The 18,525-nt window shown below is 44.4% G+C and overlaps 1 protein-coding gene across 15 annotated transcripts in view; it reads right to left on the bottom strand.

Moving 5' to 3' along the window:
* LDB3 (LIM domain binding 3) overlaps window positions 1-18,525 on the bottom strand; it is a 147,401-nt gene that overhangs the window by 17,078 nt on the left and 111,798 nt on the right. For 5 of the 15 annotated variants that reach the window (XM_081004942.1, XM_081004934.1, XM_081004943.1 and 2 more), the window contains 4 exons: window positions 17,057-17,263; window positions 10,853-11,023; window positions 7,778-7,825; window positions 5,238-5,377 (listed from right to left, as the gene is read on the bottom strand). In XM_081004942.1, coding sequence (XP_080861068.1) covers window positions 5,238-5,377; window positions 7,778-7,825; window positions 10,853-11,023; window positions 17,057-17,263 — 566 coding nt within the window. Of the gene's footprint in view, window positions 1-5,237; window positions 5,378-7,777; window positions 7,826-10,852; window positions 11,024-14,428; window positions 14,493-17,056; window positions 17,264-18,525 lie in introns of those variants that run through there. The other 10 variants (XM_081004948.1, XM_081004935.1, XM_081004938.1 and 7 more) reach the window with 7 other exon arrangements.

The raw sequence follows: 18,525 nt of genomic DNA, 5'->3' as shown, positions 1-18,525 counted from the left end.
AGAGAAATGTTGGAGGGTATGAGAATGTGCACACAAATATATTTAAAGTGTTTTTTAAAATGAATGTATTTTAAATGGGGTGAGGGGTGGGACTATCTAAATGGCACTCCTAGTGCGGGAGAGAGAGCCCAACTTTCAGGCCTAGCCTTGACAAACTTTGGTCATCTGAGTAACTATGCGAGGGGGAGAAGAGATGGCCTCATCACGCCTATCCACATCCTAAGAAAAGGGTTGCCACGTGTCCTCTTTTTCCAGGACACGTCCTGGAAGTTTTCATGGGTATGTAAAATGAGAGCTGTGGGTTAAACCACAGAGACTAGGACTTGCCGATCAGAAGGTCGGCGGTTCGAATCCCCGCGATGGGGTGAGCTCCCATTGTTCGGTCCCTGCTCCTGCCAACCTAGCAGTTGAAAAGCATGCCAAAGTGCAAGTAGATAAATAGGTACCACTCCTGCGGGAAGGTAAACGGCGTTTCCGTGCGCTGCTCTGGTTCGCCAGAAGCAGTTTAATCATGCTGGCCACATGACCCGGAAGCTGTCTGCGGATAAATGCCGGCTCCCTCGGCCAAGAAAGCGAGATGAGCGCTGCAACTCCAGAGTCGGTCACGACTGGACCTAATGGTCAGGGGTCCCTTTACCTTTACCTTTAAAATGAGAGCCGTCATAGCGATCAACAGTTAAAAGTAGAAGTCGGCAAATGGGTCTTCTTTTTTTGCTCTTCAAAATATGGCAACCCCAATTATTGCATTTTATGTGGCGTATTTTCAAACTCCAAACTAGCCCCACCCACTCAGGCTGGGCATTAAACCAGAAGTGTTATGAAAGGCTTCCTGGGTCAGCTGGCCTCTTGCCTGCGCTATGAGCTCTTCCTTGCTCATGTGTGCTTTTTTGTATTCATTGGTTCACCTCTGACTGCTGCCCCTGGCTCAGTCTTGACAAACCATCACATTGTGGAGCAGACTGCCAGATTCCGTGCAGAAGCTCCTGGTTTCTGGTTAATGTTTTAACTGGGAGAATAGTGTTGCTATTGACTATGACAAATGCCTTTGTTCTCTGAGCATTCCAAGGCCCAGCAGCCTAAACTTGGCTACACAAGGACCTGTAAGGAACACATTCCTGTATGAAGTGCTCTTGCATAGCAAAGTGTCCTTTAGAGTTAGACCCATTCCACTTTAGCTGCATCTATATATCTCTATCATCTATCATCTATCTATCTATCGATCTATCGATCTATCTATCTATCTATCTATCTATCTATCTATCTATCATCTATCTATATCTATCTATCTATCTATCTATCTATCTATCTATCTATCTATCATCTATCTATCTATCATCTATCAATCTACCTATCATCTATCTTTGAAGAAGGATCTCCTACATTCTAATTATACAGTGCAACCCCTCAGCAAGTTTAGTCAGAAGTAAGCCAACTGTGTTCAGTAGGACTTACTCACAGGTAAGTGGATTTTTTGGCTTAAATATTTTTCTTCTCTTTTATCTACTCCCAGGTAAGTTTGCTGAGAACTGCAAAACAGGATGGGTGGTTTTTCTTTTCTTTTTTTACATATCTAATTTACTTTCAAATTCTCTCACTTCAAAGCATTTCAGACATGGGGGTACCTGGATGGTACTGTCCTCTCGCACGTAACGGCAGCGTCTCAGGCTGCCCCCATGCAGAAAAGTCAGTTTGGTTTATACATGTGACAGGATGGCTGGAACGAATTATATTAGGGCTGCAGGTGAGGGAGTGCCATTTTTAATGCTCCCCCATGTAAGGAAAAATACCCGATAAATAAAAAGCTAGCAAGTAAGCAAGCGAGCGAGAAAGGTTGTAGCCCAACGTGATCCTGACTGTCCTAGCTTCCTGCTTTCAGTGAGGTTTTAAAAATAAATAGGTAAGAGAACACTTTAAAATATGATCCCCACCTAGGGCCTTAAGTGAGGTTCATCTATCCTATTATTATTATTATTTCAGTTTCTAGCGCACCCTCTTTTGATTCACAACCCTAAGGCAGGTTAAAGCACGGCATATTAACAACAATAAAAACACAGTAAGTTAAATGTAACTGCTGAAACACTAACTAAAATTCTAACTCTCTTGTTACAGGCCCTCCAACTGTCCCATTTTTACGGGTACATCCTGGAATTACAGAAGCCACCCTCGCTTTTGATTCAATCCCAGAGTGTCCTGCCATTTCAGCCAAGGGGGACCAAAAGAGTGCGGAACCAAAAGACGTGTGCTTTGGCTCCACACCTTGCCGCTGCTGGCCGGCACACACGGACAAGGAGGGCTGCTTCTTCCTGAAATAGAGCGCCACTTCCAGAAGTACGCCGCTGTGGCCCTCCTCATGTGTTTGTGGCCACAGTGGCGGGTGTGCGGCAGTGTGGGGTGCTGTGCAGTGGCGGGGCATGCACACACTTGAGTTGGCAAGGCAGTGGGTGGGTAAGCTTTGGCAGTGGATTTTGGGGGGTGCAAGGATGCAAGCAGTGCAGTGGCAAAGGGCTAGTCGGGGTGTGTGTGTCCTAATTTCTTCTTCAGAAATGTTGGAGTGTATGCTATTAACAAGACAGATAATAAGGGGGAGGGGGATCACAAGCTCATTTCAAAATGACTCCAGAGTTATTTTTGTTTTAAGTATCAATTTCAGCCTGGCCAGAAATACGCATAGCTACCTACGGAACGAGACCGCCTGCACATCTGCAACCGGAGCCCGTTCAGACGAGTGCAAAGGCTTATGGGATCCTCCCCTCCTTTTCCTGGCAGCTTCTCATACTGTATTGCAAGTAGCTTCTCAAATTCTTCCAAGAAGCTGCTTGCAGTACAGTGGAGTTGCTTGTCTTTCCTGACAGCGACCCACCTCCAGGGAAAGGGCTGAAAGGGACTGTCACCTCTTTCTGACAGCATGTCAGGCCCACTCCTGACATCTGAATCTGCTGCAGTCCTGCTGCCTGGGAGTTGAAATAGCAGCCAGTCTGTAGATTGCTCAGCGTTCTGACAAAACTGGAAAAAGAACTAGGGCATCCTGCCACCTTGTGACTGGATTTGGAAACGGCAACCTGCAATCCTACGACAGATTTCTGAAAAAGTGATTAGGTTCCCCAAAGCATGCTGAGGGTGTCTTGTTTTATTTTAAAGTAAACCAAAGGACATCAAACGATTGCTAAGCTATGTAAGAATTCTTACTGGCAATTCGATACCACCAAGGAGCCACAGCAATCATTTGAAGTGAAGCATAAGAGCATTTATATTTCAAGGCAGATTTTCAGCTGTTGCCTGTAAAGCTGCTATTTTTATGTTATTTTCACGTCCCCCTCTTCCTTTCAAGGAGCTCAAGGTGGCCTTCACAGTTCTCCCCTTCCCCATTTTATCCTCACCATGACCATGTGAGGTAGGTTATACTACTATAGGGTTACCAGACGTCCCCGGTTCCCGGATCCAGTCCCTGAATTGGAAATCTGTCCCCGGACAAATTCCGTCCTCGGAATGTCCCCAGATTTGCAAATCTGTCCCCGGGAAACATGGCAGTGGCAGCCTCAGCAGCCCGGAGCCAGCCTGGTAGTGCAGTTGGCTCTGGCTGGCTTCAGGAGCTGCTCGCTGCCGTGGCACCCGCCATTTCCCCAGCACTATGGCAGCAAGCAGCTCCTGAAGCCAGCCAGAGCCAACTGTGCTACCAGGCTGGCTACGGGCTGCTGAGGCTGCCACTTCCACGTTTCCCAGGGACATTCCGGGGACGGAATTTGTCCGGAGACAGATTTGCACTATCAGGCTGGCCTCTCCTGGGCAATGGTCGCCCGCCCATGACTCTCCTGATCTGTCAAAACAAAGGGGGAAGGGGATCGGGGAAGGCTCAGGAGTCACGGGCAGGCGGCACACTGTTGTCCAGTTTTTAATAAAACTCTGCGCATTTATGTTTCACAGGGTGCAAAAGAAGGGTTTAGCACCTTTATACAATATGCATGTGTGCTTGGGCCCAGAGTTTTTTGCCTCACCATCCAACACTACTGACTCCCTGTTGCTACTCAGCATCAAAAAAAAAAAAAAAAAAAAAAGTGTCCCCAGATTCATTGAAAAAAATCTGGTAACTATATACTACTAGAACGTGACTGGCCCATGTTTGTACAGTTTGCATTGTGGTGGAGTGGGAGTTGAACCTGGGTCTCCCCACAGTCCAACACTCTAATCACTGGCTGTCTCTATCAGTGGAACGGATGTCCTGTAGGCACAAAAATGGAAGGGGGGGGGAGTGAAGGACTAGGCAGCCTTTCTCAACCTTGGGTCCCCAGATGTTATTGAACTACAATTCCCATCATCCCTGACCACTGGTCATGCCGGCTAGGAATGATGGGAGTTGTAGTCCGACAACATCTGGGGACCCAAGGTTGAGAAAGGCTGGCCTAGAGGGATATGGGCAAGACACCCAGGATGTCAAGAAAATCCTCCCAACCCTGTCAACAGGGCAAGGCAAGGCAACAGCAACATTCCCTGGCTGTTCTTTCTGAGCTCCTGATAATATAATAATAATAATAATAATAATAATAATAATAATAATAATAATGTATTACATTTGTATACCGCACTTCATCCAAAAAGAGTTCTGGCACCTCTTTTTCTAGAAAAATAGCACTGAAAAGGGGAATGCAAAATACTTAATAATAATAAAAAAAAACAATTTCACCTGTCTGCTTCCAAAGGAGAGCCAAAAACAAGGCCCATTCCATTGGCTTGGCTCAGACCAATTGCCATTTGGCTCCCTCCTTCCCAGAACTGTCTGCCTCAGTAAACCTGGTCATTTCCCCAGTTTTGAAACATGTTGTATGAATTTGTACTGAATGTTCTTATTTTCCTCATTCCTCCCCTGCCCCCCCCACTTTTATACCATGCTTATCTGCCATTATTTTAAACTGTAAATGACCTTATCTGCATCAGTAGAAAGGCAGCAGATAGGAAAGTAAACAAAAATCACCGAAAATGTGAGTTGTGGACCAGTCAAGTACCTGACTCACTATGTTGATAACGCCTTCTAAGCAAGCTCTCTACCAGTGTTTCTCACACTTGGGTCTCTAGTTGGTTTTAGACTACAATTCCCATCATCCCTGACAACTGGTCCTGTTAGCTAGGAATGATGGGAGTTGTAGTCCAAAACCAGCTGGAGACACAAGTTTGGGAAACACTGCTCTGTAGTATCTGATGTAGCAAAAGGCAGCCCCTTGTGTTAGCAGTCCGCATCTCCTTACCTGGCTGATAGACCGAAGGCCTGATGCTGGCAGTGGTGACAACTCTGGGCTTTGAGGCAGGAGCCGGGGCTTCGCTGTAGCCTGGGTAAGGAGCAGGGCTGTGGGAAGCTGGAGCTGATGTGTAAGATTGGCCTGGGCCTCTAAAACCAAAGCAAAGCTGTGAGCAATTCATGCATATATACCACAGGATTAAGACCGATGAAGCATCTGTTGAATGGTGGCTTCCATAGAACGTTGTGAGAGCCTACCAGAAAGTTCCAGAGGCAAGGAGGGAGAGATTGTTACCTTAAAACTCAGTACTTCTAATGCTGGTGTTTTAAAAGACTGGGTTGAAAACACATTTAATAAAGGAGAGACATTAGGTTGCTCTTAGTACATCTGCAAAACATTACATCGGGAACTCTTAGGGCTGCTAAATATGGCGAGCCCCATAGAAAAAGGTGAGATTTCAATGGGGAAAATGGTCCATTGCTTCAGATTCCAGGGAAGATGGGTAAAGATGGGGTGCATTTCATAGAATAGTAGAGTTGGAAGGGACCCAAATGGTCATCTAGTCCAACCCCTGCAATGCAGGAATCTTTTGCCCAATGTGGGGCTCAAACCCATGACCCTGACATTGAGAATCTCATGCTCTACCAACCGAGCTTGCCTTGTGACTGTTCTTGCTGGTTCACTGACTTGGGAATGTCACGTATGGTGCACATGGGAGACGGTGATTTAAAGTAGTTACAATAGAGTTTCTTAAAGTGGAGTGGGGGGAGCCCTTTCAACTGAACTCATTTCAGTGGGAACAGTGAAGCCACCAAGGAAGATCTAGAGTAGCCATCTCCTTCCTGGTGTCGAATTGTTGTTGTTTTTGTTATTATTAATAATATTATTATTATTAATACCATACCTATCTGGCTGGGTTTCCCCAGCTGCTCTGGGAGGCTCCCAACAGAATATTAAAAGCACGATAAAGTATCAAACATTACAAACTTCCCTATACAGGGCTGCCTTCAGATGTCTTCTAAATGTCAGATAGTTGTTTATTTCCTTGACATCTGATGGGAGGGTGTTCCACAGGGCGGATGCCACTGCTGAGAAGGCCCTCTGCCTGGTTCCCTGGTTCTCGTAGTGAGGGAACCGCCAGAAGGCCCTCGGTGCTGGACCTCAGTGTCTGGACTGAATGGTGGGGGTGGAGATGCTCCTTCAGGTATACTGGATGGAGGCCATTTAAGCTGCACCCCACTCCAGCAGTTTGGTCAGGGAATGTCAGGCTACATCCTGCTGCAGTTGCACTTTGCTCAGATTGAAGACATTGGCAGGCTCCCTTTCAGAGTGGAAGTAAAGGATGTTTCTGACCAAGAGACCTTGAAGCTACCCTCTCTTTTTGCACTGGGGGTGGGGGTGGGGGTGGGGTGGCAACTGGATGAGAAGCAGTACCTGGCAGACTTCAGATCAACAACTAACAAGGTATTGCACTTAGTATAAAATAAAGGTGGGCAGCTTCTGTAGTCACTGCCAGGGCCATTTAGTTGTCCAGACAGGGGTCAAAAGGGCAGTTTGTTACACAACCGAACCTCTACACAGGTAAATAGACTCATTTTTTTTTAAACCACCCTCAGAGCCGTCTAGCTGTAAGGGTGTCATATATTGCTTAATTACATAGTGTAATTTTAATTTTTTTTTTTTTTTTAGTGTAATAAATTAGGTTACAGTGTACAGTCGTACCTTGGAAGTCAAACAGCTTAGTTCCCAAAAGTTTTGGCTCCTGAACGTCACAAACCCGGAAGTGACTGTTCCAGTTTGTGAACTATTTTTCAAAGCCGAACATCCGACAGGGCTTCCACGGCTTCCTGCAGCCAATCAGAAGCCGCACTTTGGTTTTCAAACGTTTTGGAAGTCAAATGGTCTTCCGGAACAGATTCTGTTTGACTTCCAAGGTACGACTGCACTGTTTATATAGGAAATGTACATTTCCTCAAGAAAATTAAAAAGGGAGAAAAACGGTGTTATACAAAGACAAAAACTCCCAGCATCACAATTCATATAATAAAAAAGATAACATTCAGCAATACAGCCAAAATAGGAATGCGGATTAGAATTTGCAGTGACGAAGAGGCTCCTGAAAGAGAGAGAGAGAGAAAGAAAGAAAGAGAGAGAGAGAGAAAGAAAAGCCCACTGCTTCATTAATATAAAAGGTTTTTTAGCAAAGTTAGGTCAGCTGTAGGAATGTATCAGTTGGCATTTCTGCTGGAGAAAGTTAAAACGTTGATGAGGGACTGTGGTTTTTTTTTTTAAGAGAACAGTTTAGATACTGGTGACAGTTTCAAAGAACAGCTCAGCAACACTGAAAGCAACTGTGATTGCATCTGCGGCAGACTGCAGCAGGTTTAGACAGCATGTACAGTTGGAAACTATTAGTTGTCAGAGAAAAGGAAAACCACTGCTGAGAATGAGAAAATTATTTAGATTAATGCTTTGCTAACCATCAACTGGCAAACGGAAAGCAGCGCACTAACTGATTAGCATCTGCACAAAGGCGGCGCACTTTATACCTCTTTTTGGACTGGCAGGTGATGGAAGTAGAAGACTGGTGACTGACGCTAAATAAAAAAAAGACAAAAGTTGGTGTGTTTTTTTTAATGCAATGGAAAATAGGTTTGAAATTTGGAATAATCTGAGAGAACTGGGCAAGTCTGACTGTGCATGGTTTCCAGGTTTAAAAAAAAAAAAAGCGCAAGGTTTGTTAAGGATGTCAATATTGTAAAAAAAGATTAAAGTTTCTTAAATTCATGATTCCCTTTCCACGGGCGTATGTTTAACTGATGCTGAGTCAAAACCTATTTAGTACACTCAATCTCAGGAAGTCCATTAAAGCCTTGCATTTAAAGCCAATTGATTATTAGCCCACATGGGTGTTCTCATTTTTCTGTTTCAGGACTGTTAAGCAGTGCTCCCCCCCCCCCCCAAAAAAAATGTTTAGGGGCACTCTCATTTTGACTCAAGAAAATCACCATTTTATAGTTCAAATTGGGAAAAATAAATACAGTAAATGGACAAACGTACAAAGATTCACAAAATTTTCAGGGGTATGTGTACCCCAGCGTCCCCCCAGAAAAAAGCACTGCTGTTTAGTATCAACTTTCAGTAAATGTCAGAAGACATTTGTTACTATGACTGAACGCCTGACATTACAAGGGAGAAAAAAGCACATGTGGGGTCAAGACTAAGGGTTAGAATGATTATGAATGATTCAACTAGAGAAAGGCCCTAGCTGGTACAGCGCTATTGTTTGGCTCTCCAAAAAACTCGAATGCAGTGTTTCCCAAACTTGGGTCTCTAGTTGTTTTTGGACTACAACTACCATCATCCCTAGCTAGCAGGACAAGGGATGATGGGAACTGTAGTCCAAAACAGCTGGAATTCCAGGTTTGTGAAGCACTGCTCTTATGGCTCAGGACATATCATGGCTGTTCCCTTACTGTGCAACAGGGGAGCAGGATCCAGATGTCAGGTGTGAGATCAACAGGACAGGATAACTTTATTAGAAAGTAGTTCACATGGCCTTTGGTGTGTGGTGTGAGATAGATTCTTTTCCATCCAGACTCAAAATGTGCTTGTGGTGAATGTGGGGTGAGCCAAGCAACATGGTCAGGTCTTCTCCTGCACCTCCCACCTGGCGAGTACAGTGGTACCTCGGGTTAAGTACTTAATTCGTTCCAGAGGTCCGTACTTAACCTGAAACTGTTTTTAACCTGAAGCACCACTTTAGCTAATGGGGCCTCCTGCTGCTGCTGCGCTGCCGGAGCACGATTTCTGTTCTCATCCTGAAGCAAAGTTCTTAACCTGAAGCACTATTTCTGGGTTAGCGGAGTCTGTAACCTGAAGTGTATGTAACTTGAAGCGTATGTAACCCGAGGTACCACTGTACATTGTTTCCCCTTGTTTGTGGCCAGTTCCAGCTGAAGTCCTGCTTGATACAGCAGGTGGAAGAGAAGGCTGGAAGGGAAGTTCTGTGTGTGCAATGGTGTTTCATGCTTAGGATAGGAACTGCTACCTACCAACTCAGGCCATTGGTCCATCTAGCTCAGTTTTGTTTACACTGACTGGCAACAGCTCTCCAGGGTTTCAGACAGGGGACATGTCAAACCCCACTTGTGGAATGAACCTGAGACCATCTTCATGCAAGGCAGATGCTGTGCTACTGAGCTACAGCCCTTCTCTCTTAGGTTTGCTGTGAACACTACTTGAGCACTATCCCTATAGGGAAAAACATACTGTATTTTTTGCTTTATAAGACTCACTTTTTCCCTCCTAAAAAGTAAGGGGAAATGTGTGTGCGTCTTATGGAGCGAATGCAGGCTGCGCAGCTATCACAGAAGCCAGAACAGCAAGAGGGATTGCTGCTTTCACTGCACAGCGATCCCTTTTGCTGTTCTGGCTTCTGAGATTCAGAATATTTTTTTTCTTGTTTTCCTCCTCCAAAAACTAGGTGCGTCTTGTGGTCTGGTGCGTTTTATAGAGCGAAAAATAAGGTACATATTTACAGTCCTCATAGGAACCAGCTGCTTTTAGATTAACAATTTCTTGCTGGAACTGCCATGCAATATATCCCTCATACCTCACCAGTTGCTGTTATTTCAGTTATCCGCCTTGGAAGCAGATAACACTGAAGTTACAATTTTTTTAAAAAAACAACAACCCCAAATGGGTTTACTACTTATATTCCACTTCTACAAAAATCTCCTGTCCTGGTTACTTAATGGGTCAGTGTCCACTTATTTTCATCAGCTCTGTGTTTTCCCATTGCATCTGCTGAACTTGGGGAGAAAGAGAATTTCAAGCCCCTCTGATTTGTTTTGTTGCTCTGGATCTAAATTGCTTTCAAATAATTTTTCCTTGCTCACAGAAATGTCTATGCCAAGCCAACGAGGCCTGTCCTACACAGACATATACTGTATTTTTTGCTCTATAAGACACACTTTTCCCCTCCTAAAAAGTAAGGGGAAATGTGTGTGCGTCTTATGGAGCAAATGCAGGCTGTGCAGCTATCACAGAAACCAGAACAGCAAGAGGGATCGCTGTGCAGCAAAGCCTCTTCAGGGCAGGGAGAGCCTTCATCCTGCTGCCCTGAAGAGGCTTCATGTGGCTATCCCAGAAGCCAGAACAGCAAGAGGGATCGCTGCTTTCACTGTGCAGCGATCCCTCTTGCTGTTCTGGCTTCTGGGATTCAGAATATTTTTTTTCTTGTTTTCCTCCTCCAAAAACTAGGTGCGTCTTATGGTCTAGTGCATCTTATAGAGCGAAAAATACGGTAATTTAGTTACCTGTTTTGGTTTTACTGATTTTATCTGTGTGTTTTTGATGATTGTTCTGGGTATATATTTTTAATCCGTTTTGTGGATTTTAAATGTGTTTCATCTATGGTTTTATTACGTACTCTGCTCAGAATGTGCTTTGATTTAAGCACTTCATAAATCTTACAGATAATTTGGTAAATAGTTATCTCCCCCCAGTATCCTCCAAGAGAACGTTTTCTTCCTCTCTTTCCCCACTCCTCCTCATTCTCTTCCCAACCATGTTACACACATCTAAGCCAACAGGTGAAGCAAACAGGCACAAAGTATTACCTTTGGCAAGAAGACGAGATGGAGTCGTGCACCATGGAAGTGGCCGCGGCTGACGGCAGGGTCATCTGATGAGCGGCACTGTGAGCGGCAGCAGAGGGCTGATTGGCTGAAGCAGGCGGCACAGCAGAAGGGGCGCAGCTGGTAGACACTGGCGCATGCTCAACAGGGGTACTGATCAAAGTTAAATGGGATAAAACAAGGTTGCGTCTTTAAAAGCTGCAAGCTATTTTTTCTTTTAACAAAGCCAAGACCTGTTTTGCTCGGGCCCGAAAGGTACATACATACATACATACAAAGAGGCGAGCAAAATTACTGTCAGGTAATTTTGAAGCACGACTTTAAAAATCACCGTATTTAGGATGCTTGTTAAGCTGAGGCCACAGTTAGAGCTGAGGCGAAATGATTCGGCGTTCTCGTTGGACTGGGTCCCATAGCCAAATTTCAGAATGGGGGCAAAAAAAGGTTAGTGTGAACTGGGCGATGCACATGGGACAGATCAGCAGCCACTTTTGCTGGGAAAAATGCAGAGACGATATCGGGGACGGGATCACCAAAAGGGTTTTCTGGGGCCAACAGCAATTCTGCATCCTTGCAGGCCTGGCTACACAAGCTCTAGGGAGCAGGGGCACCGACTTGCTGCCCCCCACATTGAGGGGGCCAGGTGTCACATGACCTGTCCCGCCCCCACAAAGCAGGCCAGCCCATCGGTGGCAAGGAGCACAGAGGGTGAAAATTGCCCTTGGTGTCCCCCACCTGGTGAGCCAGCACTTGCCCATTGGAGGCAGGGGGTGGCAGCCCCCCTCAATATTGGGGGGTGGGTGGGCTCGGCCCCCTGTCCAAAAATATTGTGGGGGCTCAAGCCCCTTTTGCCCCCTATAGTTGGTGTCCCTGTTTGGGAGGAAACACAGAGTACAAAACTTTAGCAAGCTGTTGAAAGCAGCTAACATGTGCAAAGGGGGGCGGGTACTTCTATATGCACAGATAGGTTAGAGCTGGAGCAAATTCAAAAACTCTTCCTTCCCTCACCTCTGCTTCTAACTCCGATACAACCACAGACAGATACATGCGTTGCCAAGTGGATATAGGCCCCACACAACAAGTGAATCTCCCTAAATACCCTTTCCCCCACTTGGGCTGTCACTGAATTGGTTACTGCTTCATATGTGTATCAACCAGTTTGTTATGTACTGAGTTGAATAGGATCCAAAATGCAGCAGTCTGATTGGTCCTAGAACAGTGCAGCAGTATGATTGGTCCGCAGGAGCTGCCCAATCCAGCTCCAGGTGAAAGTAAATCCACAACCTGATTGGCCTACAGGAGAATCCCAGAACTAGCAAATCACATGCAGCCCATTGTGTAAATAATGTATATAAAGCAGATATTTTGGGGGAACATTCATTCCTCCTCACCACTATGAGCTGAATAAAGAGCATGAAATCCACTCTCGACTCCGAGTATATTTTACAGTTCACATGAACCTTTCTTAAGCCTACATAGTTATGAATGTGCAAATATAATTACATGGAGAATTGTGTGAATGAGCCCTGTGATGTAAAGCGGAAGCCCACTTGCCCTCAGCAGAACTTTACAACCTATGCAGACTCCCTCCACTAGCAAACACCCTTCAAGAGGCAGAGTTTGCACATGGTGGTCTCCCTTTGTGGAACTGCACTCATTGCTTAAGTCATCCTGTTATGGCACTATGAAGGGTTCTATCTCAGCCATCTCCCGACATGCTCATTTTCTATATGCAGGGAGTTTTATTGTTATACAGGGGTGGGTGAGCATTCAAATGTGATTCTCCACCTGCAGTCCAAATGGTGTAGCCTAACAAGAACTTCAGCATGTGATTTTCCTGATTCAGTTTGTACAGTCCAGTTGCATAGTGCTGTGGTGCACCACATCAAACCCCAACATCGACGATCTGGTGCCCTTGTGCTGGCATTGGGACCTGGCCTTGTTCAGCTCGTGACCAGCAAAAACACTCCTGTGCCAGGATCTGACCGCTTCCCCACAATCTAGATTACAGGAGTGCCATTAATAAGCAGGATTTACGACAACAGATCCACAGAGTTCCTTTCGCAGTGTTCTAATGATTGTTTAAGCCCTGAGAGAACCTGAGGAGATATGAGCAGGTTCTCCTGAACTTTGACAGAAACATGGTTTTCTGAAGGTACAAAAATCCAATTAGTGGTCCCTTGACATGCTCATCCTGCCTGTTTGCTAGCTCTAGAACCTCGCCAATGGCCAGGTTTCCTTGTCTGCCATTACTGAACTTCCCATTGAAAGCTATCCTGATGGATCTTCTGCAACCTTTTCTAGTTTGAATCACTAGTGTGTATTTTTGCCTGTTCACAGATATTTCAGGGTTCGGCTCCCCTCCAAGTTGTTCTGCCCACCAAAAACCCACTATTCTAAAGTGCCACACATTCTATTTCACAGATGTTATGGGTGTCCCCCTAAAATAACAGGAGTTGCTGTTCCATCTTACTGGTTTGCATGGAAAATACAAAAGTATATATGCCAAACAATTGGGTGTAAGAATATCACAGGCATCAGTTTTGTGTAAACACATCGACCAGGGATGGGGAACCTGTGACCCTCCAGATGTTATAGGACCACAAATCCCAGCTTCCTTGATCAGCATTAGATGATAGTAAACTTATGCAAACCAAGTCATAGTTAAATGATCATAAGGGCAAACTATGACGATAAACTAAGGTGGTTTAGAGCAGTTGGTTGCACTTAACCAAAATGATTAGTCTTGAAGGGCTATTGGGGGGTGGAATAAACAATAAAATGAGGAGTTGGAAGAAAAAGGAGGGGAAACAGAGGTAGAGAGGAGGAGGAAGAGAAGAGGGGAGGAAAATTGGGTTTTTGTTTTTTTTTAAAAGACTTCAAGAGTTTTAAAGGTGTTAAGATATCATTCCTAGAGATTACAACACTCTCTGAATGAAGGATAAACTGACTGAGCATATACATTGACTTCATTTCTATATATTCCAGTTAGCTGTATCAAATGATTACTTTATGTATGAAACATCTATTAATTGCAGGAGTGTGTTCCAGCGAAGGTGAACAAAAAAAGCTGCAGGAGGAAAAATCAAGTAAGTTATTTACCAACTCTCCTTTCCCTGTTTCACACAAAGGACAATCCCTGTTTCTTACCCAGTATGTTTTGTAGATTCTATCTGGATTCTAAGTGCCCACACATGGAAGGAATTCTGTCCACAGCCCAGGACAGAATTCAAACTCTATACCTTGTTGAGCTTTGAAAAAAGCTATCAGGATCATCAGTAAGTTACCAACATATATATATATATATATATATAAAAGTGTGAAAATGCTGTTTTGACAGCCCTTCATGTGGTTTTAGAATTATTACTGATGTACCAGAATTCATATGAGCCATTAGATTTTATACAGAACACTATGCAAAAAAATAATATCTTATACTTCACAACAGACCCAAACATTTGTACTGGCCTTCAAAAGCAGCCTACTATCATATTATGTGACAGTTGCACAACAAAACCTTACATCGGGCCATTGGATGTTTTCATGTTAGCTTCTGCCTGTAGATTGGCTGGTTCATACATGCACATCAATTGTGGTGGTAACGGCAACATGAATGGATGACCTACGTGTGTGAATGAACCATCTCAGAGTTAAAATGCAGAATGAACATTCAAAACCACAAAACCTTCCTTCCAACACAATAGTCCACAGCAGAGGCAGTGATGCATCTGAACATGAGTAGCCTGAAATGGTGGGGGTGTATGGAGTGTTATGGGCTCAGATCCTGCTTGTGGGTTTTCCAAAGGCAACTGGTTGGCCACTGTGAGAACAGGATGCTGGACTGATCCAGCGGGGTCTCCTTACTTTTTGTTGGAATCCATTCACACGGTCAACTGCAAGCCATCGAGTGTTGCGGAAACAAGTGGTGAGACGTAGTGTAAAGCACATGCATGTGTGAACCAGCCAAATCCTCTTGATGGTTCTTCCTATTCCACCAGCTTCTATTAAATCCCATATTTAGAAGGGGAACTTCAGAGGAAATCCAAGTTTCTTAACATACAACACATAACAGGACAGCGCCATACAGGTGAAAATACAGACACACACAACTTGTCGGCAGGTTTGATGCCTTCTCATACAGAATTGCACAGTCCAGCACACGTTAAGATGGTGAAATTTTTTTAAAAACTGTGTTTAAAACACACAAAACCCACGCTGAAGCTTTTAAGCACAAAGTAGGGAACACACTGGTAATATGGAGAATAATGACCAGTCATCATGTGTGGTCTTGCAAAAGAACACATGATGGACATCTGTGGTTATTCTCTGTTAGGAAATGCACAAATGTATACTTGCGCCTAGTTCTCAAGTAAAAATCTAAACCTGGTAAAGGTTGCAAGCTGTGTATTGAATGGGAACTTGGACGGAAATGAACATAGTTTGGAAACTAATATGGAAATGTTTTTGATCTTTACAGTTCAGTTCAATGTGTCCCTGGAGGCCCCACTAATTTTAGTAGGATTTACTCCAAAGCACAAGTAGCAAGAAGCTTGAACTAAAACAGATTGCAACTTGACTAAATACGGATGGGCAAGCAATTTAGGCAATCATTTAATTAAATAAATTGATATTTCTCCAGGGGTGGCTAACTTGTGGCTCTCTAGATGTAGTGGGCTCCAACTCCCATTAACCACAGCCAGGATTAGCCAATGACCAGGATAATGGGAACTGTAGTCCAGCAATACTTGGAGTGCCACATGTTAGCCAACCCTAATGCAGAGATTTTTTTTCTTTACTCGAATCCAGTAATTTCTTGCAAGCGTGGTAATGGTAATACACACCTGGTTCCCATTAATGGGAACTCTATTCATTTCAGTGAAGAAATCTGATTGTGCATCCCTTTGCACAAATGAAACTGTTATGTACTGAGCTGAATCCTAGAACAATAGGATCCCGAATGCAGCAGTCTGATTCGTCCGCAGGAGCCACCTAATCCAGCTCCAGGTGGAAGTGAATCAGTGACCTGATTGGCCTGCAGGAGCAGCCTGGAAGCCAATCACGTGGGGCCCATTGTGTAAATAATGTATGCAGTGGTACCTCGGGATGCGAACATAACCCGTGTCCGCGCGTCACGTTTCGGCGCTTCTGCGTATGCGCGTGACATCATTTTGACGGTCTGCGCATGCGCGCACGGTGAAACCCGGAAGTAACGTGCTCTGTTACTTCCAGGTCGCCACGGAGCGCAACCCAAAAATGCTTAACCTGAAGCGTATTCATCCCGAGGTATGACTGTATATAGCTAGACGTTTTTGGGAAAGTTTCATTCATTGCTACTATGAGCTGAATAAAGAGCATGAAATTCACACTTGACTCCGAGTATTTTTCCAGAAACTGTGCCCTCTGCTAAAGTGAATAGGGGAAATCTCACGCAGGAGCTCCAATTCTGGCCGTAATTTCTCTCTGCGGCTAACACAGCCTCGTATTTAAGCACGCACTTTGTAGAAACTGCATGCCAACGAGTGAGTAAGCTAGTGGAGGAGGAGCTGAGAGCTCTGCCCCTCTGAGCAGATTGCAGGAGGAGGGAAACCCAAGCTCAGGAGAAGGGATGCTGCTGCCCACCCCTTCTCTGGCAGCCTACAGCAGGCTAGTAAAACAACTGTAGACTAGCAACCTCTGTGAGCATATTTACAAAGGCTGGGCCAACACATACCTGTGGAATTGTTTTTTTGAAGCAGAATTAGTTGGGGCAAATTCCCTTTATAAGTGACAGCTGCAGTTATTGTGCAATAATCTGGAGACGTGAAGCTGCTGTAATCATTTATTATGGACAATTATCTAACAGTGAGGTAAGATGTAACATTTAATGTCTCATATTAAATACAGTGTGTGTGTGTGTGTGTGTGTGTGTGTGTGTGTGTGTAGACTGTATAGAGCAGCCTTTCTCAACCTGTGGGTCCCCAGATGTTGTTGGACTACAACTCCCAACATCCCTAGCTAGCAAGGCCAGAGCTCAGGGATGATAGGAGTTGTAGTCCAACAACATCTGGGGACCCACAGGTTGAGAACCGCTGGTATAGAGAGTCTTTAAATATTGGAATGTTCCATTAGAAGTTAGAAGAGGTTATTACAAAACCCAAAGCAAAGATCCAAACCAGGTCAGTCATGGAGTTGCATGGTGCAGTGTACCTTTGGTTACTGGAGAAAGCAGGAGGGACTGTCTGGCCAGCACTGTGGCAGCTGGCTTCCCTCTGACTTGTACCAGTCCCAAATCTCACGGACCCTTTGGAGGCCATTGCTCTAGCTCTGTCAGTGTTGGCATCTGTGCTGCAAGACTTAGGGCAATGCCAAACACTTGACGTCGCATACTGTGCATCGTGAGCAGTACCTGCAGTGCTGGGCAACAGAGATTACAAGGGTGCATGTGCATAAGAGAGGTCATTGGGTGGGGAATCACATCACCTCCAACTTAAAGAACAACCAAGACCTTGGCAGGGGAGGGACGGGGTTGGAATCAGGCCAAACAAGGAGCTGGCATTTAAAGGACATAGATCTACATGGCCACTATGTAAATCTACCATAGGATGCAATGCTTTGAAACGTTTTTGCATCCCATTGTAAAGCTCTCATGTAGCAGGGAGGAGATGCACACAGAAGCAGATTGCCGTGTGTGCAGGCAAGGCGGATGTAGTGTGCATCTCAATGAACAACCGTAGTGCACTGGTCATCCAGGTCCCGCTGGAATGACAGGTTGCAACTTTTGATGTGGACTCACATCCGCATTTGGGGCCACTAGTTTTTATGCAGAACTAATTGCATGGGAGTATAGCTGCCTCAGGGTCACTATTTCCCATGTGTTAAAGAAGAGCATTCAAGGATACAACCCACCCGGCATAATTCCCAAAAAAGTCCTCTGAATTTCAAAGGCTTTTGTGAGAGAGAGCTCAACGAGTTGCTCCTTAAAATAGAATAATAATAATAATAATAATAATAATAATAATAATGCCAAGATATAATATTAGGTGCCCAAATAAAACTCCTGGATTTCATAATGAAGACTGTGGTTTTTCTGACATTTTTGTTGACATCATAGATACAAAAGCACCTGAAAATATGCCATATTTCCATGGTAAATACATTCTGCTAGTGGGAAGAGAAAGAAAATAACCACTAGCTTTGTTTTACAATCCCTTGTCCAAGAGTGCACATATTAGAGTGCTTAAAGGGGTAGATTCTATAGCAGTTCTCACGCTTCCACTTGCTCACGAAGTTGTGTAAACTCCTGGACAATTTATTGTGCGAACAGGGGGGGAAAATAGGAGGAATGAAAAAAATAGATTTTTTTTTATGCCACAAAGGCAGCTAGAATATTAATAGCTAGGAATCGGAAAAGTGAAATAGTAGCAACAAAAAAGGAATGCCAGGATAAGCTATTTGAATATCTCGAGTTGGCAAAAATGACAGATGCGATTAGGAGACAACCTAACCAAAAATTCCAAAAGGAATGGGGAATCTATAGAGATTATGTAAAAAAACCAGTGTCCCCAAGTAAAAACTTGGATTTGCTTTGATTAATTTTTGCAAACCACAATATGGATTATTAGTATAGTATGTGGAAAATAGGAGAAATGAAGAAAGGATAAAAGGAGCAGTTCAAA

The sequence above is a fragment of the Podarcis pityusensis genome (genome assembly GCF_964106645.2).
Source record: "Podarcis pityusensis genome assembly, chromosome: 5".
Lineage (NCBI taxonomy): Eukaryota > Metazoa > Chordata > Lepidosauria > Squamata > Lacertidae > Podarcis > Podarcis pityusensis.
This window is presented reverse-complemented; position numbering and strand designations above follow the sequence as displayed.